Genomic DNA, 20,753 nt, shown 5'->3' with positions numbered 1-20,753 from the left:
GAAGCGTAGATAAGTTGTCCTTAAGCGCGCCACAAACAGCCACAGCAACAAAAGTTTCCGGAGAAGGCTCATGCTTTCCAAGACTTCGGTCTTCGGATGCAAACTATCGAGCGCCGTGCAGGCGGATGATGGGATGGGCCTGTACCTTTTTGGGGCGGCTTGTAATATCCATCCCACTATCCCCGTCTATGGTAACATTTCCGCTCGAGCTAAAACTTGCAAAGCCATGCTTCCGAACCCATTAGGATGAGGCTGCTCAGAATCGCTCGCTCTGCATACGCGAGAACGTCGGCAACAAGTTCGACAAGTTTTCACCTTGCACAAGTGGGCAAACCACCCCCAGCCCAGCATTACAGTTGCTGCCTGTGCTTGGATGGCCTGGTACCCGGGACAGGGACATTGAGACAACTTCCCATATTAGCTCGACACTGCACTTGAAGTGGACTTTTCTTCTGCGGAAAGTCGTTCGCAGTGTAATCATTATCTTATTTCCCGGGAAAGTTTTCCCCCGCATCTTACAATGAGCCGCTGCTGGTGAGAAGGAGGCAGACAGTAGCTGGTGAGCGTGTGCAATTGGCAAACGTTTGTTCGGGGTTTTCATTGTGTAATTGGTACTTTATACTTTTTGGAGATGGTATACGGATGTGTATCAGTTTTTTTTTACTGAAATAGGAAAGTTTTTATTCGGTTTGTCGTTAAGATTACAAATCTTGTCCATTCAAAGTACACGATGGCATATCCTCTGCAAGGAAATGTTCAATGTATACAGATTGCATAACTTTAGGCGCATATATTCTTCGTCTGAAGAAACTTGAATGCAACCAGATTCTTTTATTTATATTTTTACACAAAAATGTTAAAAGGAGTAATTTAGTTGTGTCAAGCTCTGTAAACCCCTTACAAATCCTCCAATTAATTAAGATCGAATACTTAAAACGTATAATTCATAAACCAATTAGAAAAATTTTGCCTTACCATACGAGCTACGCATTGTTTATGGCCGTATACTTTCACGAACCAGTTGCTGTTAAATTTCCATCCAACCTTGTAACAGGAAAGCCAAATGTACATACACCAAAAAAAGAAGAAAAACAACTTTACGCTCAATTGCGAAGAAAGAGCTTAAAATTGGACCGAACCGACGTGGGGGAACCCCTGCTGAGAATGGAAAGGAAATAATAAAAAAGGTTATAATCCTCCGTTTTGCTAAAGTTTGTACTAAAGTCGTTCGTGCCTGTTTGAAGTGGTCTCCGTCCGCACGCAGCTCACAACACAGCAGCGACAGAACCAGTCCCACCAAACTCCATACAGTTTCCCAGGCGCCGGGCGCACATATTAAACGCTCTACACCGTAGTCTGTGCAGTTTGTTTTTATTTTGCCACAACAGCGAATCCACCTGCCCCCCCTGAAGGTGGAGAAAGCTACGGTGGAGGAGGCGAGCGAGCGAGAACGGGAGGAAAATTTTCCCACTTGATATCAAAGCAATCGAGATCATATTTTGCCCCATTTTGTTCATTTTATTACCAACCTCAAAGCCCCCCCAATTGGCTTGGCGAGGAGTTTTCGCGATGGAAATTTTCATTACGCTTTCCCTTTGTACGTTGTAATTTAATGTAAAATGACATTTTGCGGAAGGTTCTGCAAATTTATGAACTATCTTAATTCGATTCAATTGCAGAATGCGGTACGCCTTTGGCAATTCGGTGATTTGATTACGGCAAAAAACCAGCCTCAGAGTCTGCTGCCCTAAAACCCATCAGTGTAAACGCAGTGCAGGGTTGCTCCGTTTATGGAGCTCCTTTTTCTCGGGTATAGCAAAAAAATCTGCTATCGTTTGCAAAAATTGTACGTGTTCGTTTTAAGCCGAAACTTCCCTGGACACATTTCAGGATTACGGCACAACCGACACATTCCGGGGGATTGGCGTGTGCGTCCCGATACCCAAAACCTTGCGTCCCGATGAAACGGTAAAGTTTCGCAATCGAAGCTCAGGTGGGAACCACCGGTAATAACCACTTCCCGAACCGGGCACAAGTTTACCGGGTTTTACAAATGTAAATCCTACATCCATTCCGCGCACCGATTATCTGACAACCCGCCACTGGCGAAGCAATTGCATTTTTAATACGTTTGCCTCGCGTAAGGCATTTCCCTGCGGTCGGTATTATTCAAACTTCCATTTCAAATTCAACTTCCACAAGTCCACGTCAGTCACAAGCTCGCCGAACAACCGTCAATGCGGAGGGATAAGGAATACAAGAGTAAAAAAAAAGAAAGAAAAAGCTCCATACATACTCCTTCAAAAACTTCTCCCGAAACATTTGCACCGCACAGCGAAACCGTTCGCTACATTTACGAACCCACGTTGGACGGGGTAGCGGGGCCGGTACAGTTCGGAAGGTGCGCGGCGCGTAGAAAGTGTCAAAAATCCGTCCCAAAACACCTTGCAGCCATTTGCAGTGCGGATGCGGCGTGTGCTAACTTTACGAGCTGAGCGATTTAGCGTTAGCCAAACAGGAGGGAAGGAACTTCTGCACCGTTTTCGGAAAAGGTCAACTGTCGGTTGAAATGGCTGTGAAAGTGTGTGTGTGTGTGTATGTGTTCTCGCTAGCGCGTTCGCGGAAGGTGCACTATTATCGTAAAGTTCTATTATAATAGGCGTTCAAAGATTACACCGAGGCGTGTTTAGTAGCACCTTTAGTAAGCATTTCATTCCGGCCAAAACGAGCACGGCAAAATGCGTGAATGTGTGCGGCTTAAGGTAAAAGTGTGCGAAATGCGTCAATTTACATAGGAACATTTACATTTGATTCAGATTTAATGGAGAAAAGAGCGTTTTATATCAAAATAAGGATATTTGGGGCTAGAGTTTGATCCTGAGAATGGGCTTAAAAAAGGTAGAGATGATAGATAATTTAGCTTAATGTAATATTTGATGATTTAAAAAAAAACCTCTTCTTTTTTATACAGGAAGAATCACGCCAAGGAGCCCTGTGATATTAATTGGAAACGATTTTAGAGGCAAATTAAGAGCAAAAGCTCCTATCCATAGCTTTTCTGGCATCTTATATGCCTTGTTGAATACAATGGCTTACTTTATTTTAGATCCCCAAAAGCCCACACCTATCCCTGGGGATAGGCTTGTCCGCGTCCTCTTCAATCTGGCTCTAGAGAGTTCCATTAGAGACTCAGAAATTGATAATATTGATACGCTGATGCCTTATTCTTGATCGATTTGAGGCTCTCCTAAGTAGGTGAAGCTAACCAAAGAAAACGACTTACTTATCAGGCGCTACAACCGCTTTGCGGTCTTGGCCTGCTACAACAATCCTCGATACCGCTCACGGTTCAGCGCCGTTGTCTACCAATCCGTTATCCCGGCCGTGCTGGCGGACGCATCAACGCCATCATTCCATCTCAATTTGGGCTTACCACGCCTCCTCTGTCCGTGTGGACGGCCTAAAAGGACTTTACGGGCTGGGTCGTTCGGTGTCATTCTCATGACGTGACCAGCACACCGGAGCCTGGCGAGGCTAATTCGCTGCACGATAGTGAGATCATCCTACAGCTCGTAGAGCTCGTCATTGTAGCGGCTCCTCCATTGGACAATGGACACACATACGGGGCCAAAAATCCTTCTGAGCATTTTCCTCTCGAACGTGGCTCAGTTTTGGACAGAGTCCATGACTCAGAGGCGTATGTGAGTACTGGGACTATAAATGTTCTGTACAGTCCCAGCTTCGTCCATCGCGACAGGTATTTAGAGTGGAGAAGTTTCCTCAGGCTGTAGTATCACCGGTTGGCAAAACGACAAACGGCACTAAATCTTGGGTTGAAAATTATCGATGCGAAAACCAAAATGATAGTAGCTTGATAGTAGAAAGATAGCAAATATGTGAGCACACATTTGAAGTAATCCGAAACTTTACCATTACGGTGATCCGTACGGCGATCTTACCATCATACAGCTAATTAGAATCGTCGGGTGGGCTGACCAAGTCGTAAGAATGGCACCAGACGACTCAGGCGCTCAGCTTTTGTTTGTTGCCGTTCTCATTGACAGCGGAGGTGGGTTTAATACACTCATGCTAATACTGGACCAGTTCATGCTAAGATGAAAAGCCCGAATGGGAATTGATACCTCAAATGCCTCAAATTTGATGATGCCTCAAATTCAAGCATAAATCAAGGTGTAATAGTCTTATAGCACCTGTACGTATGCTTCTTCTTCTTGACCTAACGACCAGCTAGACCTGCCAATTCTGGCTTACTAGACTTGCTGATACCTCACAGCCGGATAGCTAGTCCTTGCTAAAGGAAAGTCTCCTGGAATGGAATTTGCTACCCACTCCAGTTATCACTAGGCCACCCAACGTTCTAGGTGTAACACGGTTCTAAAATCCCAAATTTTAATATGAGTCGTGGTTCCGTTTTGGTTCACAGCGCCTGGAGAAATACTTTATTTTTCTTCAAAATATTTTCATTTGTTGTTCTAAATAATTGTAATTGCGCGTATAACGTTGGAGAAGTAAAAAAAAAACAAACATTGCATACTTTCAGGCGCTCACTTCAAATCAAATCCCAAACACGCCTAGGTGAGTGATACACCTTTTAAGCAAACACAACAACGTGCAACAAAGAATCAAATTTTCCATAAAAAGAATTCCGTGCCCACATCCCCACATGCACCGCACTCTCATCAAATACATTTTACATGTTTAATTGTCCGGCGCGCAAAAACTATCTTCCACCCCGTGCTGGTCCCATTTGTTTGCAGTGGGACGGTAAATTTGCTTGCACGAAAGACCCCGTACAACACGTTCTTAGCCCACCCGAATTCACACCTCGTTCTTGGCGCTGCAACACCATCACCGTTCGGTGTCTGTTTATTGGGTGTGTTTACTTGCTGCCCATTTAAACTAAAATCCCTAAAATCAGCTCAACACAGCTTGTTGCTGTTTACTGCTTGCCTGCTGTTCGTGTTGACCACCCGATGCGGTATGGTGTGAAGCAAAGAAAAATAAGGAGAGGGGAGGGGGGCAAAAATAAAACCGAGACACTTTGCCAAGCCGTGGCCATTACTTCCATTACTTCCTTGCAGCTGTTGCATCGCCCGACACATTGTGTGCACTGCAGCGGCCATCCGCCCGATGATGCTGTGCTGCTGCAGCGAAGATACTGCAGTGGATCGTTTTCGCCGGGTGGCGAAATTGTACCCACCAGTATTATATGGTTCACTTTCAAGGGGCCAAAACCGCACCGGTTGCACCGTGCAAATACAGTACGGTAGCGCAAACGGAAAACATCAAATATTCAACTTCAGCCAAAAACGGCTCGCCTGGCCAAGGATGCAAAGCGTTCGGGGTTTGCTTTCTTTCCGCGTCTCCCTTAACAAGGTGATCTAAATTCGTGAATCCCACCAGCGATAAGAACGACGTCACTTAAAATACGAATGGGGTTTTTTTTTTTTGTTGCGTCTTCGTCCCTTGGCCAATGCATTTTTAGCGGTTGCTGATGAAACATCAATCCTGCCCGAGCACGAATTCCTTTGTACTTTGGCGGGCCCGCGGTCCGCCCTGGACGGACGGAAACGTCGTGGTCAGGATGGGTTTGCAATAAAACAAGGCTAAGTCCTTCGGACCGTTCCATTCTTTTCCGTAGCTGCTGCTGCTGCTGCTGCTGCTCGTCATAAATTATGCTATTTTACATTACGAGGCGAACATCGTCATTTTATCGCTTTCGCTTCAGCAACGGAAACCCTGGTCAAAGAGCGCGGAGGTTGGGAAGTCACGAAGGTCAAGAAGCAGGAGGTACGAAAACAAGATGAATAAATTGCACTAAAAATACAAAGGACTGGCGAGCGTGTGTGTGTGTGTGTGTGTGTGTGTGTGTGTGTGGGACAGCATTCTTTGTCTTTAGAGACGATGCCAAATAATGCCATGAAATAATAGTAAAAAACCAGCCGAGGACACCGAGCAAAACACATCTCCATTGGACACGGCACATTGGAACGTGTGAGGCGAGTGGGACATTCTTCGCAGGGTACAGGGAGTAACGAGCCGTCCGTCGGTTATCCACCACTCTTCGCCTCGTTATCGAGACCGCGTCCTGGAGCAGCAACCGTAACCACGAGACCACGAGAAATTCTCCACAAAATCTCACAACTTTCCTACACCCGGGAGAAACAACAGTGGCCGTCCGACTAGCAGCCTGCCACCGATCAACCGGTCTGTCGGTCGGTCGGTCGGTCGGTGCCGTTGATGATGATATTAATGGTGGTGCTGATGACAGCGATAGCACCAAGTGTGGTTGTTGCTTCGGCAAACTTCCAGTACGCGCCCCAACAACAACAACAACAGCAACCACAAAAAAACCCTCGACTCTTGTGCTTCATGTTGATTTTTGGCCTCGCCAGTGCTATTGTGTCTAAAACTTACCATATTTTCTCCGAGTCTTCCGAGGCAGATAGGCCGCAGCCAGCGTCGATATGCACGAAAGCTCGACGCAAATTGGTTGAGATAAAGATAAATGGACGTTATTGCCTCTGCCTGCTGAACAGACTCGAATTTGTAGATGGATGTGCTTCAGGGAGTGTGACGAGCGATAGCAAGTTTTCGATCACTTACTTTTTAATGACAGCTTTTAATAAGGAAGCTAGCTTCCACGCACAATATGTCGATGATTGGAGAAAAAAATGTTTAAAAATCTGGTTGCGTTTTCGACTCAAAACAGTAATCTGACAGTGTGCTTCGAGCAGTTGTACTTCCACACCATTCGAGCAGTTGCTAGTGCTCGATCTTTACCAGTATACACCCCCTGGTTGGATTCTTTCCAAAGCAATCATACCGAAATAGACATAAAGGACGCTTTTATTTAGATATTTAGTCTCTCAAAAGTTCTCGGGAGGGGCTTCCAGAGGTCGACCAGTTTGCGATTTGCCCAAGGGTATGATCCCGTGCCTAGCGCGCCCGTTCTGATTGTGAGTATGGGGAACATTGCGTTACGCGCATAGAACGTCGGCAAAGAAATTACCATATCTACTATCTCGTGGGCGGAAATTACAGAGCAATACTTGGGATGCGGGTTTTTATTGTTCTTTGTGATAAGATTTCTTTTTTCGTGGGGGGAGATTTTCCCGTTTCGCCAGTGATGAAGCAAAGTTGCGTTAAGCAGAAAAGTTGGATCAAATAGGACAGTGGATAGCGGACATCCAGGGTTCAAATCTCGACAGTTTCTACGCTTCAAGAGTTAAGGACTGTTACAATACTTATTTTAAGGCTAACACGAAGATATCACCCAGGTTATCGAGGATTTAAATCTACGCAGTCAGAAATAGCTTGATAAAACCTCTCAAGACTGTGTTTAAGAAACAGCGCTAAAATCCTTAGAATTTTTATCCATGCTTCCACCTAATAAGACCTAACTTTACACCACCCATTGTAAGACTTTTCGGGCAGAAAAACTTTCAGACCGTTTCCGCTTGTCTACCACAAGAACATTCCCATCCATTCGTACGACGCTCTTTTGACCTACCAACATCTCGATTTGCTACTAAAATATGTTAATTCGTGCAGCCCGGAATTGGCCTGCAGCGCACGGATGGAAATGATCAGTCAATCTGCATACCATTCCGGGCTGCTTCAGCCGCGTTCTGTTCCGATTGAGCGTAAGCCCCCTTGTGTGGAATCAACTGGTGGAAAGCTACGCCACCGTTCAATCGTGAAATTGTGACCGAATTCGGCACAAGCGCCGCTCAGCATGGGCGACAAAATTGATTGACGAACCATGAAATGACTTTCGACGCATTCGATTGTAAAGCGCTGGATGTGTGTAGCCATACACACAAGAGGTGCCACCTTAGGGACGCAATCAGCCATCAGGAAGAAGAAATGATGCCTTCCAAAGTGCTTAATGAACCGTTAATAAACTTACGGCAAGTTTGCGTAAGCACTAGCCGAATACTAATTATAATCTGATTTTCCAATCACCAACTGTCTCGGACTCCACGCGATGCTCTGGGATGGAGACAAAATCAATCAGTCTTGAACAGTCTCCTTATCAGATAACAGACTTCCCCTTGAAACACACCACACTTAATGATCTCACCCCCAACGCATCCCAACGGGTAACACTTTCGGTTGATAATAGTGATTACTTAATCGATATTTATAGCATCCAATTTCTTCTCGCATCTCGCTGTATGGGGCAGCAAGACATCATAAGAGCTCCTCCAACATCTCGCACAATTTGATAGAGCGAAAGAGAGAGAGAGAGAGAGAGAGTATGGGTAGAAGAGTTTTGTTATTTTTAGCCCCAGCAATATACCGACGCCAATCGCTTTCTTTGCCGTCCTTCTTCGGCGAGTGTTTTTTTCTAAGACCTGACCAGCACTTCTTCCAGCACTTCGCAGCGCAGCATTCTAGCACTTCGCACGAGTAAACTTTCTTTAGTGGTTTTCAGCTTGCGTGTGTGTGTGCCGGATGATGAAGAAGAAGGTCTGTTTTATGTTCCTTTCACTTCTTCACTCCACCACTCCAACTCCCTCCCCCTGTTTGGGCAACTACATCAACCGCCCTCTACTAGCAGTAGTTCATTCTCGTTGGCTCGTTGACGCGCGTTACGATAAAGTGAACGCGGCCCGGTTTGGTTTTTTTTATATCGCTCTTTTACAGCACTCGTTCACTTCGGCACCACCATGGTGGGAAGCGAAAACGGGCAAAAGGATAGCTACGCTTCTTGAAGTCAGTGCCGGCTGGACGAAAGCCCTACCATCGCCGGCCATAGTCTCCGAGAGGTCAAAGTGAAACATGTGTTCCGCTTTGCGGAGAATGAATGGTTGTCGTTTTTTTTTTCTTGTTCGTTTCCTTACTTTCTTTTAGAAGTTTTGCAACAACCGGAACTAATCCACACATACACAAACCACACCACGTGGAAAAAAAGCCAGCCGGGTCCAGTGATCATCACATGGCAAAACCTAACGCCTGATGTCCTTTGTGGGAAGAAAATTTATTCTATCGATGCTCACTCTCTCTCTCTCTGTCTTTCTCTCCCAGTGGCCCCAAATGTTATCCAATTTGCTTGAGTCAAGTCATTCTTCGCGAGCTTTTGTTGGCAGCGCCCAGTGCAAGGAAGGGGATGACTTTCCGGAAATTATTTCTTTGTCCCAGCTTCAACACTATCGTCACCATCAATCCAGCGTGGTAAAAAGTAAGCAATGTCGACCAGCTGTTCAAGGTAGGTTCACTTCAATTTTTCAATCTATTCTTGTGCAAGCTCTTGGCTGTTATTTGTTAACTGTTCTGCACTGTTGCCGTCCACTTGAGATATATGTTTCCGGTTTTTCAAATCGATCGCTGTTCCGTGCTGACACACAACGCGGCAACTGCATGGATAACACTTCCCAGTATGTATGTATCCCGCTGGGGGCATTGCAGCACGGCTACTCACGACCTCTCGGCAAGGTTATTTCTTTGTCGGAGATGTTTCGACACAACACCCACCGTACGAGATGTGAACCCCGCGGCAAGTGAAGTTCCTGGACACGTGATGGAGTCGTTAGGTCGTAGTAGATGTTTCATTTTATTCTCGACTTTTCTCGTCCGTATCCTCCAAGGACAACAAAAAAAGTTTTTGCTGTACGGCAAAAAAAAACCCACAACCTAAATTCATTAGATCCCTAATAGCATAAAAACCGCACCGAGCAAGAACCTTCATCAAGACTCCCTTTTATCTTGTCCGAATCCATTAATTAGTGCCTTATCGCACAGGGTTAGGGCAATCAAACAGAAAAACCACTCCAGTCGACGACGGTGCTGCTTCATCTCGGTCGCGCCGAGTCCGAGTTCCGTGTTCCGGGGGATACGGGTCCAAAGTAACCAATCGATACTCGCACGAGCAGAAATGTTCAAATGGCACGCTGAGCTTCTGTGGCCAAGCGCAACAAGGCACTTCTGGTGGATTGTCCCAACCTCCACCATTCGCTCTTCAAGGCTCGTGGTCGGGTTCGTCCGCCCATCAGGCACACACACACACCCACACGCATACAGCACCGGATAGCGCACGCGATACGCAAATGAGCGCAGTAATCACGCACGCGACTCACCATCAACAATGTAGGAACCGGGAGGTTCTAGGTAAAATCGATGCTAACTTCCGTATCGACCCCTTTGCGTTCCCGACTGCCCGGAGAAGGCAAGCAATGGGAAATGAATCGATTTTTCCTTCTGGTTCATTTATGCCGCCGAGGTGAGTGGAACCTTCGGACAAATGGAGAACCTCGAGAAGGGAAGCGCAAATAGTCCGTAGAACGTGGTGGGCACGTTCACTTTCTTCCCGCAGCGTTCGGTTCGTAAGGGCGTGGGTCATCGTGCAAAGCCAAACAAAAAACGCTCAACGACAACGGCTATTACAACACCAACTCTCCTACGACAAAAAAAAAAACAGTGAAGCACATTCGCTTTAAGCTATTATTGTTTAGACGTAACGCTTTTCTTGCGCCGGGAAGGCTGTTGCTTCATCCCAAACGCTCCTACCGGAACACAGTAACAATCCGATTTTCCCCCATGCTTGGTGGCCTAATTAATTTTCCTCTTTTTTTTGCCAAATGACCAAGTTTTCAAGCATTTCGTGCGAGGCCCGGTACGGTACGGGGCCATCATTAAATTTGTTGCTCCCGAACCGCTGATGTCCGTAGCAATGTGCCGGTTTGGTCAATATTTGCACTTCATTTGTTCGACGGTAAGCGGATCGCGATCTCTTCCACCCTCTCTCCTCGACACTCTTTTTCAGCCTGTCCCTGTGAGCACAATTAATTGACTAAATGTGAAAAAATGGGTGGACAATTGGACCAGCGAAACGATTATTCTATCAATTCTAGGTACGCATCGCAATGGTATAAAATTATCATTCTAAATTCGACTGTGAACCCTGTCTCGGGACAATAATTGCTAAAATAAAGCTACAATTAATCAAACGGATTATTAAGATTAAAAAATAAGCGAGATGGGAGCAAACAAAAAGCAGTCGAATCTTCTCTCTGGTCAGGGTTCCGGCTTCCGACTTCCCACTTGGGGTCGGTACCGATTTTCTCTCTGAAGCAGCATCTTGGTTGACGCATCGCCATTCATAATTCTCGTCAGAATTTCGCCTTTGTATGGAGAAGCTCCCAGCTAAGCTTTCTCTCCCTCTGTGCGCACAACAGTGTGTGACTCACGATTCGATAAGGACATCCAGACGCCACGGGGTGGGCCATCAACACCGCTCGTGCTCACGTCCGTCCTTTTTCCTTCTGTAGGTGTGGGGATTCCCCCGTATGGCTACCGCGCGCCTCTTCCACAGCTTGGGAGGCTGTTGTTGAGGCACGCACGCTCATACGGGTCCATCCTCCTCTCTAAGGCAAAGTTGATTATCGGGTAACTTCAGACCGTAAACCATGAGAGACGGCAGACTGCCATCAAATGCACAATTCTTTCTTCTATATATGGTGCGTTTGGTGCGTTTTAACTCTAGCGATACATAACTAGGGTCTAAAAATAGCTTCCATTCCTAACGCTTACAGAGACCCTTGTCCTGGCGAGATGAGATCCGCTCGAGTCCTCTTCGCTCTTTCGCACTGATTCCCTTTGCGTGTGCGTGCGACAGTGACTACCGATTAGGCAGCATTAGGGAAGGGGGAACGCCTTATACGCAGTTCGCTTTGTGCTGTGTTTCGCCGGCTAAGCTACCCTGATAGGGTGAAGCGACCGACCGCTTTGATGATTCGGCGGGGCTCTCGAATCAGCAAAACAGCTGGCTGAGCGACTCGCGCGACTCTGTGATTTGTTCTACGCAGTACGGTAGCGCGTTCAAGATGGGGTCCGCTCAGAATATGTTTACACAAATCGGGTTATAACATTTGTTGCTGGTGAAGTTAGAGCTCTTACCTTGTGAATTGTTGTACACCTTCAGCAGTTAACGATCCTTCAAGCTGCGCCAGGGTAAGCTTTAAAGGCCCACCGCTATGACCCTAATCGGTTGTGGCGATCGTACATCTGTGTGTGTGAGTGTGGCAGTAGCAAGAACGAAACCTCTACCCTGCTGATTAAACATTCATACTCGGCCTCGTGTCACTCGCCCACCACTAATGGCCCTAGCTTGTCCCGCTCCCTACTCTCTGCAAGGCCCTTTCCACCACAATGCCCGTATTGTCGATCGATGCCGTATCGTCGAGTTTCCTGTTTTTCTTCTTTGGACAGGCAAAATTCACCAACTTTTATCCTTCATAAAAACCTCACACCCCTCGCGCACACACACACCTTGACTTACACACAAGTAACTTTCACGTACGGCCGTGTGCCCACTTGTGGCTAGAACTAGCGGGACAAAGAGGGAAAATTATTTTATTTTCCAACCCCTGTCACACTTCCTGTTGCTTTACACTCTTGTAGCCACCGAAACGAAAACAAAACAAATATCCACATTCATTTGTTATTCACACACGCACGCACGCACACGCACATCTACCCGTTGCTCTAGCTACCGGTCACGAACTGGCCGAGACGGTGCACTACAGTACAGTCCACCAGGGCACTAAGGTTTCCCGCCGAGAACGCGCACCAACTGGGGCACCAAACTACAACACACCGGCTGCTCGGTGCGAGTGGAAAATCGCAACTACTACCGCACACCATCATCAGCTGTGGGCTTTTTCCCCGTTGTGCAGTGCGGCGGTTCGGGACATCCGTCGGAAAAGTCGTCGGCTTCGGGAAAACTCGTGCCAAGCGGAGGAATTCCAGCTGTTTCGTATGATGAGGGCGAACGGCTGCACTACACTCCGGTGTACATCGCTCGGGTTCGTGTTTGTTTTGACAGTTCAGCACACGCACACAAGCGCGCGCGCGCTCACGTAGTGGAAATGTGCTGTGCGAAAAATACATCTAGTCGGCATTTTCCGGCAGGTGATACACATACTCGCGCTGAAGGGAGAGGGCAAAAACCACACACACGCACATCATGTAACGTGTTCCTTGGTGCGAAAAATGATCACCAACGCGACACGGCGGACGGGTTTGGCACAGTGCCTCTGTTTACTTGATGCGACATTGATGAATGTGTCATTTCCTGTGACATTTGCAACACCATGATCCCTGCTAATGAGAGGGAAATATTGTTTCTCAAAATAAAATAAAAAGATGGCCGATTTTAACTTTGTTTTTCCACGAACCGTGCACCATTCAGCCAGCGTTACAACATGCGGCATTACGACGGATCGCATGCGCCAGGACCACGTTCTAGGTCTTGTTGGTGCTGCTGCTGTAATCATTTCATTTCAAACACGCACGCCACACCAACAGACTCCAAATGTCATCGGGCAAGGCCACGTTGCTCCGTAGTTTCTCATTTTGCTTTCACCCGCTTTGGTCTGCGCTTACGGCATCGGGAAAATCTCGGCATCTTGGCTAAGCCAAATAAACTGCGCACCGTTACCGGAGCGTTTTGTTTACAGTAAAACAGTCTCTTTATTTCGTTTAAATTCTATCTAACCCGATGCGTGGACGGCAACTCTTTCATAGGAAGAGAGGACGGAGGACGGAGGTGATGGTCGATGGCAGCCGAAGCGCGATGTGGGATGATCGTCCCGTCGGGCCCCGGTGAGATACTAAGATGACTAGAAAAAAAGGGAGGGGGGAGGGGGAGGAGTGGAAATGACCCAGCGCGGCCAGAGGAGTGTTTTAGCGAATTTCGTTGGCCCAGTGCTCTTTCACCATGTCGGCTGCTTTCTCGCCGATCATGAACACCACCGCGTTGGTGTGCGAGGCCGGGATGGTGGGTATGATCGAAGCATCGACCACACGCAAACCCTGTATGCCGTACACCTGCAGCTGTGCATTGACGACCGCTTCCGGATCGGTGGCTGGCCCCATCTTACACGTACCACACTGTAGATACACGCACAAAACGAGTTACTTTAAAGAAGGCTCCCCTTACAATGGACAGCACCTACCTGATGCTGTAACGTGCTGCCGATCCTTCTGATGGCACACTCCCAGTACTCGTCGCTCCGGAACCGATGGCCCTCACAGCCATAGAACGGTGTACTGTGCAGCCGAGCCCCAACACCGCGGAAGCTGCGCGATTCGATCAGATCCACGGTCAGCTTAACGCCTTCCCGCAACACCACCAGGTCGTCATAATCGGCGTAGAAGTTCCCCTCCATCCGGGGCCAATGGAACGGGTTGGCGCTTTTCAGCATGATCCGTCCACGGCTCTTGGGACGCATCAGGATCGGAGACACAGAGAACGCATGCTTGCCGAGGATCGAACCGTACGTGTTGTGATAGAACTCGTCCGTTATTCCGATCGTGGCACGCAACGTTCCGGACTCATCGTTGTTGTAGGCACCCGTGCCCATCACCAGCTCAATGTCCGGATAGTCTGACGCTGTGAGAAGAGAGACAAGAGAGTATAGTCGGCGCGCCACAAAGTCCACACGGAACACCGCACTTACGTGTAAAGCTGATGTTCGTCTTTACGAAGGCGACACCTTCGGCACCTCCGGGCGATGTGAATGGGCCACGTCCGTGGAGCATGTACTCTAGAATGTACCGTGGGGAACGCATATCACGCTCCCGTACCGTGACCGGTTCATTGACTGGAAAGACAAGCCCGGGCAGGTTGAGATGATCCTGCAGGTTATACCCGACCGGAAGATCTTGCACCACCGGAACGCCCACCTCGTTCAGATGATCTTTCGGGCCCACTCCGGACAGCATCAGCAGCTGTGGGGAAGCAATAGCACCGGCCGCCAAGATCACTTCCTTCCGTGCACGGATCACGTACCGTCGCTTGCGCTTGATGAACTCCACACCGTACGCGAGCTTCGTTACCGGGTCGATCAGTATTTTGGTCACCCGGGAGTGCATGGAAATGTCCAAATTTGGTCGTCGAGCGGCCGGCACAAGGTAAGCCTTCGCCGCACTACACCGCCGTCCTCTGCGCATTGTGGCCTGCGCCTTGCCGAACCCGAGTTGAATCTCACCATTTGGATCCGTCTCCATGTAGCCCAGATCTCGCCCGGCTTCGATGAACCGTCTCAGTAGTGGTGTCTCAAACGCTGACTCTTCCACGTCTACCGGACCAGCGGTGGAACGGTACGGCGAATTCCGCAGTTCGGGGATTTGTACACGTTCCGACTTCTTGAAGTAGTGCAGCACATCACGAAAGCCCCACCCAGGGTTGCCTGCCTGCTCCCAACCGTCGTAATCCTTCCGATGTCCGCGTGTATAGATGAGGAAGTTTATGAGGCTCGTACCACCGAGACCACGTCCCTTAGGCCAATTGCACACGCCTCCCTTCAGCCCCAGGCAGGCACCCTTCATTGGATCCGCTTTGTAGCCCCAGTTGTACCCTGCAAGTGGAAGGTTGCTGGCATTAACAATCTCTTCAACCCACTGCCCACTTGCCCATTGAAGGGTTTCCCCCTGTTCACGGAAAGCTCCCGTTCAGTGAAGCTTCCACGGAGCGCTACAACTGCACCCCGTGCGCTTGCGCACTGCATGCGCATGACGCGTTCAACCCCTATGAAAACCAACCCCTTTCTCTTTGCTTGCGCATGAAAGAGATGCACCTGATGCGTGCCGCGCACAGTTCCACGAATCGCGGAATGACTGCGTTAAGGGAAGGGGAACTTATTTTTAGAAACAGCGCTCGTCAGTTTACATATCGCTAGAAGCAAAACGGTCGGCGAGCGGCATAAATACAAGCTCGACGGCACGTTCCTATAGAGTAGTCTGCTGTTCTCATGGTAGAAAGGGGGGAGTTACCTTACAACTCACAAACATATAGCGGTACATGTCGTATTAACTATATAAAAACCTGTTATCATCGATAAACAGTCTATAAATTCTCTTCCCGAAGAGACAACAACTCCAAACCGAAAAAATTGAACGAAACTCCAAAACAGCTCGCATCTTAACTGCGCGGTCCTGAATGGAAAAAAGAATACAAATGCCTAACCAAACAAACGCGTATGGCTGGTATATAATTTCAAGTAATAAGTTCGTTACGAGAAAAAATCTATGACCAGAGGATAGATGTGACTACTTTTTTATATAAAATATTGCAACCCTTTCCCCTAATGGCTTCTCGCTTTCTTTCTTACACTGTATTTACTATTTTAGTTTGTAAATTGATTCCGTGGATGTTCATCTACGTAAACCTGGATAATGTTATTGGGAACACGTGGTGTAGCAGCATCTCTAGCTGCAACTCTATCAATCTTTTACAAATCTTTTACAATCCTGAAGGGCAAGGGACTGAACAAGCTTCTTACTGTCTGAAATCTGTTGGGCTTCACCGACAACAAAGCCCCATGTATGGTGAAACCCTTCGGATATTTGGGCCCTTGATAGACAAAACCTCTTGAATAGGAAAAGCTCTATCTATACACCTTTAAAACCTTCCAGCAGCATTTAACCAGAGCTCTGCTAGTCTTATTTGTAGCACATGAATCTCATCGGGCATGTACGAGGGAGACCGTACGCCCAAAAAGCCTACTTGGCATGGTGAGAGCAGAATATTCCATGTCTTTAAGCGGTGTGTGTGTGAGCACCGGAGATAGAACTTGTTACAGGCAATGGAAGCATTGACTATTGAAACACGTAATTTTAGTACTGGAAGATTAACTTCTCTCCTAAGACAACCCAAACAAGATGCAACATGGCAATCTCAAACATGGCTGCTTGATCTCGTTCCTTGTAATATAAACCGTAATGGTGTGTTCTAGAGTAAGCCTATCTTACAGGGTTTCCGAGAAGAACTAACGATGTGCGAGCCATTTCTGGGCAATGGCTAGGATGAAGTAAACAATTGCCAGGTAGAACTGGCGATCTGTTACCATTTCTAGACTATGGCCAAGTTGAACTAGACACAGGCTAGGTTGAAGTGGAGGATGGCCAGGTTGAACTGAAATGTCAAATTTGAAACGATTGCTTGCAACGTAGCTTGTATGTAATAATAAAATTATTATTTACTGCGCTTTGAACATGTTTCAATGCTCAAAAAGAAATATTTTTTTTATTGTAATGTTGTTTTTGCTTTCCAATATATTTTTTATTTTTCTGTAAAATATGCAAAACAATAGTTAAAAGGATTCGAGTCATTGACTATAAACATAAACTTCAACTGTCATCTTCTGTCAAAAGGCAAAATTTAAACAACAATACAATCGTTTCAAATTTGACATTTCAGTTCAACCTGTCCATCCTCCACTTCAACCTAGCCTATGTCTAGTTCAACTTGGCCATAGTCCAGAAAGGGTGACAGATCGCCAGTTCTATCTGGCAATTGTATACTTCATCCTAGCCATTGCCCAGAAATGGCTCGCACATCGTTAGTTCTTCTCCATCTTGTGCTAACGATCGCCATAGGCTTAGTACCTGGGCAACCCGCTCACTCTAACCCAAGAGCGATCGTATGGTATCGTATGGGTGTGATCGTTTGTGATCGATAACAGTTTACATGTAATTGTTGTTTGGGAAGATTTAACCATCGCTAGAACTGAATTGAGAAAGGTGAAGTAGAAATTATTAAAATCTTATTCTTTTCTCGGCGACCTGCCACTCTTCGGGATTAGATAGAAATGATGTGTACAATTAATTCGTCTTATCTTCTCTCTCTCTAAGGGTTGACTATAATAACCCAACATATAAACTTATCTTATCTCTCTTCGTTCCTCTGATCATCATCATGTTTATCTAACTTATCATTAATTACACACTTCTAATAAATTGTAACTTAGTCAATAAAAAAAGCAAGTTGGTGTGTTTCACATCATACTCTCAATTATCTCTAATACCGAAGAGTGGCAGGTTGCTTTTTGAATTATGTTTTATTGGACCTTGTTGTTTTTTGTAGATCTATCAACTGAGGGAACTCTATTTAATTAAGGGGTTTTCAGACCATGCTCAGTAGTGAGAAGAATAATTTCCCTTTTTCAAAGCGAAACAATCAGCCGCCATCTTACCTGTAATGCTCGTTAGACCCGCGGTCAACGGTACCTCCGTCAGCATGTTACCTTCCTTGCCCGCCTCAAGCAGCAGCACACTCCAGTCTCGCATTTCCGACAGTCGGTTCGCCATGACGGACCCACCCGACCCAGCACCGATGATGATGAAATCGTACTCCTTCCGAAATACGGTCGTGTCCGGTACGCGGGGTGTTCCATTGTTGAACAGAACGCTCGTTTCGTCGAACAGCGTTTGAAAGAAGGTGTTGTCCATGGCCTGCCCACAGCGCGATGTGACAGCAAGGGCCAGCAGCAGGAACACCATCATCGAGGTGACTGTAGGTGACTGTAGAGCAAAGCGAGAGCCAGCGATGAAGTTTTAACTTTCGATTATCAACTAATCACTAGATATTTTAGAAAAACCGTTAGAACCACCACTAAAACAGTCAGAAGATGGCGTCATCTGCTAAAATGTTAAAATGCTTAAAACGATGTAAATCACGGAAACCGGTGACAAGCTCACATTGACCGTCAGAATCCGTAATGAAGCGAAGATGGGGGTGCACCGAGGAACCGTAAACAAAACCTCCCCAAACACTCTGGTGCATCTTAGATTGACGGCAAAAATTTACATCCTAACGATGGTTAAACATTTACGGCGTGTCGCTGCACGCCCCAATATGTCGACCTTACGCTTGACCACCAATTTTAGGGCATTAATATTAAAACCCATTAACCATCTATCAATCGTCCTTGTGGGACCTGCACGCGAACACCATCCTACTATGCTACGACGCGACTTACTCATCGGCCACCCTTCTTCGGCAAGCAGATATCAAGGCGAACTGCCCCAAAAAATGGCCCTTCGCCGCCGCCGTCACGTACCGCGTGTAGGCTTGAAGAAGATTAGCACAAACCCCACCCACCTCTACCCAGGGCACAAACCGTTAGAGTTGCAGTGACCTTAAGCGCTTTCCGGTGAGTGTGATCTGTATTCACGGGACAGGATAAAAATACACAAACACACAGCCTAAGGCATCTTCCATGTGGATGCTAATTTTTAGTCGATACCCCATAAAATAAGATTGTGCTTTTGACCTGGTTAAGGCCTCTTAAAAGAAAAAATGGACACAACGACATTTCACAATATTGCCAGCAAAACAATGTCCGATTTAGGTGTCTTTTGCTCCAGAAAATTGCAATATAGTGATTTTTAAAAGTAAAAACTGCATGAAAAGTTGTTTTTATCTAAAAGAAATTGATAAAAAATTAATTTATGTATCGAAATTCAACTACATTCTTCACGATCACCAGCTGTTTCAAAGAGCAGAAAGAAGAAAGGAAAAGAGAGAAAGAGAATACACGCTTCTTTTCTCTCACGAAAGTGCAAGTGAGAGTATAAAGAAGGTCGGATCTCTCGCTCTATCAGAATTATCCATCGCTAGAAGTAAAACCGGCTGCAAGTCTCTCACACGTCACGATCTGGATTTCGAATCCCAACTCATGTCTAACTTTTTTTTCCTACCCAGCTTCAAATCCAAAGCAAGTCAGACCAAAAATTTAAATTCGTGAATAATTTCTCACCACTTTCATCCCAAAAATCCCAAAATCGATCAAGATATTCGCTACCAGGTCATCGCAACCAATCCACCTTGAACCTTGAATATTTTATAATAGATTCGCATAGCGGTTAATGGCTATTATCAAACATGCTCTTCTCGCTTCGTTGCGGACGCGCTTGTTATATAAACATCTTTTATTTTTATTTTCGAAACTTATTTTGACACAAATAAAACGAAAGTGCTGGACGAACGGTTTTTCAGGCCCAATGTCGTCACCGATGAATAATTTATACGATTTAATATTAACACTTTTCTGTTTACAATGACGGAATTGGTATATTAGTAGAAACAATTTTCCAATTAGAAGATTTTATTGCCTTTTAGGCAGTGTGTAGGCGATGATTTTTTAATTGATCGGTTATCGGGTCTAAGTTTGCTTGTGGACGCTAATTGAATTTACCAACACACATCGAGGAACGGTTACCACCTCTACCACCCGGGTCAAAACCCCGTATAGCCGTGTGTAATTCCCATCCCCCTTCTCACCTCTCAGACAGGGGTGAAGGAAATGAATCATTGCTAGCCAGTTTGACAGCGCTCCGGCCTTGACCGTCACACCGTTACCGGCGTTACGCCTCAAGATGACGAGGCAGTTCTCACTGCAAGTGAATGGTGCGAATTTTTTCTGAGCTGCATTTTTTGGCAAGTGTCGGAACGATTCGGTATCGATTGAATTATTGAAGCCTATTAGAACTGTCTTGTTTGTTTGTCTTGAAACACCACCAATAATTTCCCCCAATTGAACGTCCTTTTTGACTTCACTGGGCAGACAGACCCGATTTGCATAAGCTCAGCTCTAATAACGGATCAGAATAAATGGGGGGTTTTGCGTCACACGCCGCTAATAACCCGCTACCAATCCGTTGTCTTTACCTCCCCCCCTGCAAAGGACATACCCACCCCAGAGGGTATGACTTTCGCGCATTAAGATGTCGCCATAATCATCATAATGCCTGTCACCTCTCCGTCACCGGGCTTACACTCTCACGCTCGTACGCTCGTACGCATAAATTATACAGACCAACACAGGCACCCGGTGGTACAGAGGCTCCCAACGAATGTCCTCCCCATAGCAGCCTAATTATCTGTGCTAGATCGGTGAACGAAATTATTATCCACGTCAGTTTCAGGGCAGGTAGGTTTCCTT

At 46.5% G+C, this 20,753-nt stretch overlaps 2 protein-coding genes across 4 annotated transcripts in view; both read right to left on the bottom strand.

Moving 5' to 3' along the window:
• The window catches only part of LOC118515265, a 55,679-nt gene extending 42,741 nt beyond the window's left edge, over positions 1-12,938 (bottom strand). Inside the window, exons 1-2 of one of the 3 annotated variants that reach the window (XM_036061951.1) lie at positions 12,497-12,935; positions 11,923-12,351 (exon numbers count right to left, since the gene is read on the bottom strand). The gene's annotated coding sequence lies outside the window, so the exon portion shown is untranslated. Of the gene's footprint in view, positions 1-975; positions 1,014-11,922 lie in introns of those variants that run through there. The other 2 variants (XM_036061953.1, XM_036061952.1) reach the window with 2 other exon arrangements.
• A 743-nt stretch (positions 12,939-13,681) lies between these two features.
• LOC118515267 (glucose dehydrogenase [FAD, quinone]-like) lies at positions 13,682-19,154 on the bottom strand. Its single transcript, XM_036061958.1, has 4 exons — positions 18,003-19,154; positions 14,487-15,386; positions 13,983-14,419; positions 13,682-13,917 (listed from the first exon to the last, which is right to left on the bottom strand). The coding sequence occupies exons 1-4, from the start codon at positions 18,310-18,312 to the stop codon at positions 13,711-13,713; spliced, it is 1,854 nt and encodes a 617-aa protein (XP_035917851.1). The 5' UTR covers positions 18,313-19,154; the 3' UTR covers positions 13,682-13,710.
• Positions 19,155-20,753: the final 1,599 nt, after the last annotated feature.

This window comes from Anopheles stephensi, unplaced genomic scaffold (genome assembly GCF_013141755.1).
Source record: "Anopheles stephensi strain Indian unplaced genomic scaffold, UCI_ANSTEP_V1.0 ucontig124, whole genome shotgun sequence".
Taxonomy (NCBI): domain Eukaryota; kingdom Metazoa; phylum Arthropoda; class Insecta; order Diptera; family Culicidae; genus Anopheles; species Anopheles stephensi.
The sequence above is the reverse complement of the archived record's forward strand: the minus strand, read 5'-3'. Positions and strand labels throughout refer to the sequence as shown.